Below are 10,853 nucleotides of genomic sequence, written 5' to 3' on the forward strand. Positions count from 1 at the left end.
GGTGGCCCCATGTAAAAATCAAGAGAATCCTTGAGGATCCGTGCTTTTGAGCCATGTTTTTGCCCCGTGGTGGTGCCACAAAGCGGTAGATGGCTGAATTTTTGGGTCCCATTCGTGGCAATGGACCTGATCTAGTATTGTACGGTGGATTTTGTGTGGCCCCATTTAAAAATCAAGAGGATCCGTGAAGATCTGTGCCTTTGAACCATGTTTTTGCCCCGTGGCGGTGCCACGAAGGGGTGGACAGCTTAATCTTTGGGTCCCATTTTTGGCAATGGACATGATTGAGTATTGTATGGTGGATTTTGGATGACCCCGTGTAAAAATCAAGAGGATCTGTGAGAATCTGTACTTTTGAACCATGTTTTTGCCCCGTGGCAGTGCTACGAAGCGGTGGATGGCTGAATTTTTGGTCCCATTTATGGCAATAGACATGATCTAGTATTGTATGGTGGATTTTGGGTGGCTCCACGTAAAAATCAAGATGATCTGTGAGGATCCGTGCTTTTGAACTATGTTTTTGCCCCGTGGCAGTGCCACGAAGGGGTGGACAGCATAATCTTTGGGTCCCATTTGTGGCAATGGACCTGATCTAGTATTGTATGGTGGATTTTGGATGACCCCGTGTAAAAATCAAGAGGATCCGTGAGGATCCGCACTTTTGAACCATGTTTTTGCCCTGTGGCAGTGCCACGAAGCAATGGATGGCTGAATTTTTGGTCCCATTTGTGGCAATGGACATGGTCTAGTATTGTATGGCGGATTTTGTGTGGGCCCATGTAAAAATCAAGAGGATCCATGAGGATCCATGTTTTTTGAGCTTGTTTTTGTGCCGTGGCAGCACCACGAATTCGTGAATCCATGATTGTTTTGTTGCTCTCTGTAGCCTGGAACATGATCTAAAATATGACAGCCTTTTTGTTTCAATGTAAAAATCATATGAATTCATGAGGATCCGTGTCTCAGATTCATGTTTTTTCACCGTGGCAGGCCCAAATATTTTTGCATCGGTGTTTTTTATATTTCAGTCTGTGGACCTGGCAGTGATATGTGATTTGATGTTTCATTTGTGTTTTTTATATTTCAGTCTGTGGACCTGGCAGTGATATGTGATTTGATGTTTCATTTGTGTTTTTCCTAATTAAAAAACCATAGGATCCGTGAGGATCCGTGTGCATCCTGGTTTCACTTTCTTCTCAAAAATATACAGTACAACTTCCATACTCCCATGTGTATTCCAAACTCAGCCCGGCATTGACTACTACAACATGCTTCGCTTGTGAAATCCCAGGATCCCGTATATGAGTAAGACCTTCAAATACAACAGTACTATCTTCCAAGTACATATGCAAAGGATTAGATGGTAATTTTAGAATTATGCAAGAACACAGATATCCCTAGCCGACTTCTTCCTTTTCCGTACAAGGAGAACTTGTAACTCCCCCCACTCAAGAACTAATCTTCTATCATGTGTTTGCAACCCACCCTGGCCCCAGCCTCGGTTCTCTTCAGTTCCGCTCTTGCGCCAGGAGACGCTCAGTCAACAGCGAAACGTCTCATTACACATGCGCACACCGTTTTTACCCAGGGAAAACTAAGGCGCATGCTCGTCGTCGACCATAGAGATAAACGGTGTGGGAGGTGTTTATAACGCGCATGCTCTGGAGTCGGTCTTGATCCGGAAGTGGTTCACTGCGGGGACTTGACACGTAGCGTCCGCGTAAGCAAAGCTGGGGGGCTGGGGCTCCTGCAGGGCTAAGGTCCGCCGACTGTGCGGGGAAAGAGGGGCGCGGCACGGAGGCGCCACAGGTAGGCCCCCGGGGGCGGGAAGGTGCGTGGATGTGTCTCCCGTTGTGAGGCGCTCTGCCTTTCGGTTTCTAACCACAGAGTGTTGGCAGGGAGAGGGAAGAAAGGGAGACCCGCCTGGAGGCTGAGCCCTCCTCAGCATCGTACTCCGCGTTAGAGAGCTTCATGTTTTCCAGGCGGCTCTCTTTTGTTGTTTCGCTTTTGGCAGGCGGCTTCCCAAGGGGAGGTGTCCTGTTGTGCTACACCGGGTGTTTCTTTTTAAACAGAGGCTGGAGATTGTTATAAGATGCGCGCATCTGTAGTTCCACATTGCCTGGTTCAGGTACGAATTGGGAACGCTTGAAAGATTGTGATTGTAACATCCCCATTCTTTCAAAGTACGCAGTCTTCTTGCATGATCGTTAAACTCTGCAATGCCTATTTCTTAGCAGTCTATTCTTAAATCTAAACTCTTTAAAGCAGCAGTGTTCTCACTGCTGTGATTTGGCAGTTGAAAAAACTGGTTTGTGGATACTGTTAGTTTCATTGATAACTTGTGTGTGACAAGTCAGTGTTGTCCTGAGCTGTCTCATAGTCTTTACCTATGCATATGTTTGAAATAAAGTTGATTAAGAACTGGGTAGTTTTGATCTGTATACTGTTTTTCTAGAAAGATGAATAATGAATGGATAAACTGCATAGAGTATGATCATGTAAGAGGACTCACAAGGTTCTAGACTAGCACTGGTATTCTAGGAGGTTCAAATGATACTTATTGAAGTAGTGTAAAGTGTTTGGGAGAAGCTTAGTGGCAGAGCACCTGTTAGACGTTTAGAAAATCCCAGGATAAATTTTTGGCCTTTAGAGTTAAAAGGAGCTCAAGTGGCTGGGTTCTTTAGTCTCCTTTAAGGTGTTTCCTTGACAGCCTAGAGAGTCACAGCCAATGGAATAGACAGCATTATTCCTCTACACAAAAAGAACTACCACTTGAACTCTAACGACTTCTTTGTTAGAAGACTGCTTATCTTCTTGTAAATTATGGGGCTAAAAAGGCCAAACCCATTTAAAGAAGAGGTCTCTCCTCCTGCACTCAAAACAATCCAAGTTAGAGGACTATTATGTCTCTATTCCAACTCAAAACAGACAGTACTGTATGGAGAACCAGTGCTTTGTTTCTGCTATTACATCTCTGTGTTAATGTACCTATTTGACATGTTACTTTTGTTTTTCAGAAGCTTCTAGGGTTGTGACGCCCATAGTTTTTTATTTGACTGTAGCCATTGTGTTGCAGCTTCTTACCACTGAATGTGTTGTATTCTTTTATAAATGTGTTTTATCTCTTTGGTTACAAGACAATATTTTTGGTGTGTGTGTGTGTGTGTTTTTTAAAATACCTATTTTAACACACACATTCTCTTCTTTAAATTCAGGTAGATAGCCTCATTAGTCTGTATTAGTAGAACTAGCACCTTAAAAATCAATAAAAAAATTTCAGAGTGTAAGCTTTTATAAATCAAAACTTGCTTATATAGTATCTGATGAAATTAGCTCTGACTCATGAAAGCTTACACGCTTGATAATTTTGTTGAGCTTTAAGGTGCTGTTGGACTTGGATTTTGTTTTTCTTTAAATTGTTATGCTTGCAGGGCTTGTGTATGCTCTGGAACTATTAAAATTGGTTTTCAACATGGAAAAGTCAGAGCTCTAGTCAATATTATGTTACATTGAATTGTCCTTTACTTTACAGAGAGCTTACAATGTCTGGATTTGACAACTTGAATACAGAATTCTACCAAACAAGTTACAGCATTGATGATCAAGCACAGTCGTATGATTATGGAGGAGGAACATACAGCAAGTAACTTGGATTTATTTGTTTTTAATCATCAGAGTATATTGTAATATACTTCTTATTTTAAATGCGGGAATGTATTTCATTTCTTACAGTTAAAACATATGTTAGGTTTTTTCTAGAAATTGTTGGAGGTAAAGAAAAATCTACTGCATACTTGTAAGCTGTGGTATCAATTCAAAGAACCATAAAGGAAAGTAGTTGGTAATGCTGCTTCAGAAATGAAGAGACAGACAAGGCAGATCTTTCTACAGACCTGTACAACACCCCTATAAAACATTCTCAGTTTGCAGAGAAACCTGAAATCTAAAAACAAAAAAATGGGGGAGTTAAGTCCCAGCAAAATAATAGAGGTTCCTGTAGCCTTAAGAAATGAATGTTGACAAATGCCATTGCTAGGCAACTACAGAAGTTTTGCATTCAGCCTTGGTTTGTGTCAATAAAAGGGGACGAGGGGCAGCACATTCCTTTCAAGGGCTGTTTTGGTCTTTGAGGAAGAGCTCATTAGAGCCTGGCAGTAACCTGGGCAACTTTATACAATGTGACTTGCATGACTCACAAAGGACTGGCTGATTAGTGCTGTTCAATAGCAGTCACCTCACAAAAGCTGGTGGGGTATAGTGGTTAGAAGTTCAGACTAGGATGTGAGAGACCCAGCACTCTGCCTTGGAAGCTCACTGGGTAACCTTGGGTCAGTTAGGCATTCTAAGCCTAATCTAATTCACAGAGTTGTTGGGAGGATAAGATGAAGGAGAGGCGAATGATGTAAGCTACTTTGGGTCCGTACTGGGGAGAAAAGCAGGATATAAATGAAGTAAATGAATAATCTATCTGAATTGGGGGCGGGGGCAGATGAAAAGGAGAGACAGAAAACAAGGATAAGTGAGGGTGTGGGGGTACCAGGGGGAAGGAAATAGCATAGGGAGAGGGATAGAGGGGAAACAGAGGTACCACCTGCAAGTTCTTGTAGGTTCCCCACCACGTGATTTTGTTTGGTACGGCAGCCAGTGCCACAGAACTGAGCCCAGTCTAATGGCTGGCACCCTACAAGTGGTCCATAGTTTTCATATGTAGAAGCTGCCAGGGTGAAGCAGAGATGGAATGCTGAAGACCAGGAGGCAGATAAAAGTTAGGTTGGCTCATGGGTGAGGAAGAGAGAAGCAGGAAAGGGGCAGAGGCTTTGGGTGCTATTGGGTAAGAAAAGAGGAAATAATGAGTGAAAGGACAATGAGATACGCCATGCAAGTCCTTGCTGGTCTCTCACTTGTAGATACTTCTGTTCCGTTTTTGAGCCAGTGTGTTTGTGTTGAATTTGGACTGGGAAATCCTGAATTCAATCCAAGCCTTAGCCATGAAGCTCACTGGAGGAACTTGAGCTGCTTACAGTCTTTTAGTGCAACCTAATTCATAGACTTGTGTGGATACCATAAGGAAAGTGAGAATGCCTCCCTGAGCTGCTTGAAGGAATGGCAGGATAAAAATCTGAGAAGATATGTATCTGGCTATGCAAGTCGTTACATAACTTTTTTGATTTCTTGCGCAATATTCTAGCACACAGTGTGACACTGTACTTCTATAAATGAAAGGTGTTTTCTGCATGCATGAGGACATCTTTGGATCTGACTACTTGATGATTTCATATAAAAACTTCTCTGGGTTAACCCTTCTCACTGTTTGTGTGTCTATGTTTATATGTTTTATTTAATTGTTCTAAATGTTATGTGTTGTCAAGTTGCCTCTAATCTATGGTGACTCTATGAATGGAGGACCTCTAAAACGACCTATCATTAACAGACTTGCTCAGATCTTGCAAACTGGAGGATGTGGCTTCTGTTACTGAGTCAAGCCTCTTGTTTTAAGTCTTTTCCTACTGCCTTCCATTTTTCCTAGCATTATTTACTGTATTTTAACATTGATCAATTATTGCCTTGGGGGACCCTGAGAAGAAAAGTACATACAAATGTTTTAAATAAATACACTACACTAATATTCATTTATATTTAACTCCAGTGCACATTGATCTGAAGTGCATATTTAGTCCAGTACATACTGCACAGTTTTTGTTGAAAATATGCAAAGAGTCCACATACTTCTACCCATCTAGAATTGGATTATTATTTGTGTACAATGCTTGTTTTTTCAGTTTGTGTGAAAGCTGTGCTGGGCTTGAGAAAAAGCAAGCTGCCATAAAAGAAATGGTGTAGAAAAATTACTTTATTCCAAATGCTTTTCTCTTCTCACTTTTGTGTGTTTATGTGTGCATGCCCTTCATATAGTTTACATTTATCAGGGACCTCCTTGGTAGCTTGCTTACAACAAACAGCAAAGTATGACTGCTAACAACTTCCCATCCCAAGGGCTAGTCGTACTGGGATATGTCATAATATGTACATGGTCATTGTTAATGTCACAGATGTTGAAGCACATCCTAGTGTTGGCATATGCTTTAACTATTTTATGAAGAAGGATGTAGTAGTAACAGCTGTGGTAATGTATTGAGTATGCTGTTTGATTGGCTGGCAGGTGATAATTCAGAAAGGATAAATGAGAACAAGTTAATATTTTGGTCGCTGAAAAGCACTGTAGAAATGAGGTGTTCTAAAAACAAAACAGTTTTAAGGAGGCCATCTTGTCAAATAGTTATAATAGACATTAGCAGAATTCATTTTGCTTCTGCCTTTCTTTGTTGTAGTGATATAGTCTTAACAGCGTTTTTCAGTGACTGCTTAGAGTATTCTAGAAGTCTGTGGGTGCAATTTTGTGTACGGGTGGCAGCATGAAGAGTCTGTACCTGAGCAGAAACATTTGGGAAGTCGGCGGTATGTCAGTTCCTTAAACTAAACATTCCTGTATATTGTAAGGAAGGGTGATGTGTTTGCTTGACTAATGTGATTTTGCTTTCTGCAGACAATATGCTGGCTATGACTATTCTCAGTCAAGTGGATATGTTCCTCCAGAGATGATGCAGCAACAACAGCCTTACACTGGTCAAATATTCCAGCCATCACCCGCTTACACTCCATCCTCACCACAGTCTTTCTATGGAAGCAGTTTTGAAGATGAGCCACCCTTATTAGAAGGTTTGGAATTGTATTTGTTGCAAACTGTACAATTGTTTAATACAGACTGTACCGAATCTAAAGGAGCAGTAACTGATGAATGACAAGTATTTCTATGGTCTTAGTCTGGCTTTAGTATTAGAAGAACAGCTGCTATTGTGTTTCTCTATCAGTATCTGTAGATCATAATTTTCTTTCTCTTTACTTAATGAATCTCTTCCAAACTGTACTTAAAAGAATTAAATTGAAACAAAGTAAACCTACAAGGAGGAGAATGCAACAGTTAACTCTTGGCATCTAAGCAAGTAATTTGGAGTCGGTTGTTTGGGTCCACTGAAGAGTTAGATTTCAGATTTCTACAGTGTTCTAAAAAACATGACACACTGGCTAAAATATTGTTCTTTCTTTGATCTGTAGAACTCGGGATCAATTTTGACCATATCTGGCAGAAGACCCTCACAGTACTGCACCCTTTGAAAGTAGCAGATGGCAGCATCATGAATGAAACCGACTTGGCAGGGCCAATGGTATTTTGCTTAGCCTTTGGTTCCACCTTATTGCTGGTAAGAAATCAGTGGTTGTATGTGTGTGCATAAGTGTATGTGCATGCATTTATGTCCTCTTCAGTTTAAAAGACCTAAAATGACAAATCAAATGGCCGTAAACTAAGAATTTTTAACAACTAAGTTCAGTACCTGAATAAAACTGTGTTAGTGTGGTATGATAGGTGTCCAAGGTCCATACATTTATTCTTGGCATATCCAAAAGCTTGGAAATGTGGACATTTCTTTCCTTTGAGCAATAAATATCCATGTCATGTTAAATGGTTTTTAAACATTTTTCCACTTCATAAGGCAATTACCAAGCCATGGGGAATTGTGCTTTGAGAAATAAAAGTTCTTAACCTAGGCCATGGAGACCTAGTTCTATGGTTCTCTTGATTCAGTCCAAAGAGGCTGGAGTCCCTGTCAAGAACAAGCTTTTTGAAAAATAAAAAAATCATCTGTCAGTGTGTGGGGAGCACCTTTTGTTTGGAAAAGTATGTATACAGATGGCTTGGATCTCTGTATTCACTTAACAGTTGTGTAGGATTTGGGTTTGTTCCATAAATGTAAAGATAGTTAAGAAAAAAAAATCTTCCTTCTCAGAAATTTAAGGTTAAAAAAATAAACTTGGTTACATTTGCTTATATTTATCACACCCTTGCAAATAGCTCAAGGCAGTGTATGGATATAGTATGACATTCAGAACACCCTATAGAAGTGTATGTGTGTTGAGCCTTAAATGTATCTGTTCTCTTTCCTAGGCTGGCAAAATTCAGTTTGGCTACGTGTATGGGATTAGTGCAATTGGGTGCTTAGGAATGTTTTGTCTCCTGAATTTAATGAGCATGACGGGTGTTTCATTTGGCTGTGTTGCCAGTGTCCTAGGATACTGCCTCCTTCCTATGATAATTCTCTCCAGCTTCGCAGTGGTATTTTCTTTACAGTAAGTATGGATATCAAAGTTTTGTTGAGATGACATGTAATATAGGGAACTATATTTCAGAGTTTCTGATGGCAGGGATTATCTATCAGATGAAAATAGCTTATATTCACAATGTTATGATTATCCAGTATTTCAAAATTCTTCAGATGAATAATTCTGTGTATTTTTAGTATGTAAGATATAATACTCAAATTGTTAAAAAAAATGAAAGGCTTTTTGTCTTCTTTGACTGTAGTGTGCAATATCCAAGTATCTTCTAAGTATATTTCCCCCCAACATAACTGTTAAGAACATAAGAACCATGCTGCATCAGACCAGTGGTCCGTCTAGTCCAGCATCTTGTGTCACACAGGTCAACCAGATCCTATGAAGGATCAACAACGGGGCATAGAGGACCAGGCCTTCCCCTAATGTTGTCTCCTAGCATTGTTCTATCTCCATCCCTGTAGTCATTGCCTTAAAAATGCTTAGAGGTCATGGCTTCTTAGGTTATAACTGCTTGATTTCCTGCTAATTACATGCATTATTTAACCTGGATTAATTCTGTTCTAGAGGTACGGCTTCCTTCAGTAATTTCTAGATTTGCAAAGGGCAGAAATTGGCAGAAATTTTTAGTTAACAGCCTGCATGCTCTTTTGCCAGTAGAAGTTCCTTTCTAATACTGCTTTATCTGTCTTGAGGATCTCATTCTCTGACACAATCATTCTTCTCTATACTGGATGATATAAAGACTCAGTAATTAGAGAGAACCAAGCAGTATACCAATTTATATAGCCTGGTTGACAAATTACAGTGAGACACATTCAAGCTGTGTAGTGTGCACTTGATTTTTCTTTATATGAGCATTGATTCTCATGGTACATTAACACATACATAGTTCAGTGTGTGATTGATACCCTTCGTGTATCCTGGGGTTGGTCCCTGGTATGATTTGTAAAACAAATGCTTGTTAACACAGGTAGGATGTATGTGTGTTACCTTTTAACATGTGAATAGGGCTTATATCCTCTAGCATTCTGAAAATTAATTTAGAGACTGTCAAGAACAAGTCAATTGCTTCAGTTTATTAAAATGCAAACACAAACCTGGTCTGCATGTTGCAAGAGGTGACCCTGTTAATACTGAATAAACTTGCACGAGTGTTTTAGCATATGTATTGTGGTATGCTTTTAAAATTAAGGTAAAAATGCACATATAATTATAAGTCTAGAGACTCATAACTTGTTCATTGCCAGAACTGATTATATATTAACAGGTACGTTGGCCCTTGTTTGCCTAAAAGCTATAATGTTTGAACAGCACCCAGTAGCTGTCTTCAGGTTTAATTAGCTGTAAGTGTTAAGTAAACTCTGTTGCATTGAATTGAGTAAATTAAAAATTATTGCCTATATTGCTACATCATCTCCCCCTCCCCCTAAGTGCACTTCAGGTCATGACATATGGTAAATATATTTCCGTACTATGCTTTAGAAGTAGCTGCACACAATGATATTAAATTAATACCTGTTGTATTAATTTTGTTTTTTAGGGGCTTGATGGGAATAGTTCTGGCTGCTGGAATTATTGGCTGGTGTAGTTTTTCAGCTTCCAAAATCTTCATTTCCGCCTTGGCAATGGAAGGACAGCAACTATTAGTAGCCTATCCATGTGCTTTATTATATGGAGTCTTTGCCCTCATTTCTGTGTTTTGAGCTTGGTATCTTTATTACTGGACTGAAGTGGGCCAAACAGAAAAGCCTCCACTTGGGACCCTTAGCTTGGGACCAGAAAGCAGATGTTGGATCGCTATCATGAAAGGTTATTGCTTGAATGGTCTGATGGAGCCACAGAAATGAACATGTTGTTTGTGTTCCTTTTTTTAGGATTCTTGAATGCAGTTATGAATTGACCTGTAACATCTATAGCTGTAATACAGGTTCATGCTTATACTGTCTAAAATGTAAAGTTTTTCCTCCAGTCGTCTGGTCTCTGTCAAAGTATTCTTGTTATGGAAACTTTTGTAGTTTGTAAGTTTTTATAGATAAGAAATGAAACTCTAAATGTTGCTTTTGTTTCTGCCACGTTGCCATATAACAACAGTCCTAAACAAAAGACACATTTCTTTCTTTTTCTGAGTTTAGTAGACTGAAAACTTATCTCAATCCCACTTTCAAGATAAAGTGAAGCAGAATGGTCCCAGCTACGCCTTTCCAAAGTTTACCTAATTAAATTACTGTTTACACTGAATGGTCCAAAAGGCTTTCCAGGCTCAAAGTTTGCCTGTATTTAAATATTTCAGTTTGTATGTATTTTGTAAATAGTTTTACCATCTTGTATAAAGCTGAGGAAATCTTGTTCTGATGCTGCAAATCAAGAAGTAGAATTCAATAGTTCATCAGAAACACCCTGTCCGACAAATAACAAATTTGTCAATATTGTAGTCTAAAAGAGGTTACCCATATTAAATTTCTGAAACTGTTTTGAATCTGATTTTTAATAACTTATCTTCCCTGCCTTTTGCCCAATCTTGAATAGCCACAATATTTATTTAAATAGTAGAGGGCTTGTTCCCATTACATTTAAATAATGGAGTATTTGAATTCAGTGGCATTTGCAAAGCTTGAAAATCCTGACCAGAATACATTAAGCCTTTTTTTAAAACTTAGTTTAATTAGTTTCCGTGTGAAAGT

The 10,853-nt window shown here is 39.4% G+C and overlaps 1 protein-coding gene across 2 annotated transcripts; it reads left to right on the top strand.

The window, feature by feature from the left end:
- Positions 1–1,643: 1,643 nt before the first annotated feature.
- On the top strand, positions 1,644–10,642 carry YIPF5 (Yip1 domain family member 5). Of its 2 annotated transcripts, none has more exons than XM_054978699.1 (6): positions 1,644–1,720; positions 3,533–3,643; positions 6,545–6,717; positions 7,114–7,259; positions 8,003–8,184; positions 9,713–10,642. In XM_054978699.1, exons 2-6 carry the CDS (start codon positions 3,543–3,545, stop codon positions 9,873–9,875), a joined length of 765 nt encoding a protein of 254 aa, XP_054834674.1. In that variant the 5' UTR covers positions 1,644–1,720; positions 3,533–3,542; the 3' UTR covers positions 9,876–10,642. The 2 variants fall into 2 exon arrangements, with proteins under 2 accessions (XP_054834674.1, XP_054834673.1); XM_054978698.1 differs by having other exon boundaries at positions 1,720–1,809.
- The last annotated feature ends 211 nt before the right edge of the window (positions 10,643–10,853 follow it).

The sequence above is a fragment of the Eublepharis macularius genome, chromosome 4 (genome assembly GCF_028583425.1).
Source record: "Eublepharis macularius isolate TG4126 chromosome 4, MPM_Emac_v1.0, whole genome shotgun sequence".
Classification (NCBI taxonomy): Eukaryota; Metazoa; Chordata; class Lepidosauria; order Squamata; family Eublepharidae; genus Eublepharis; species Eublepharis macularius.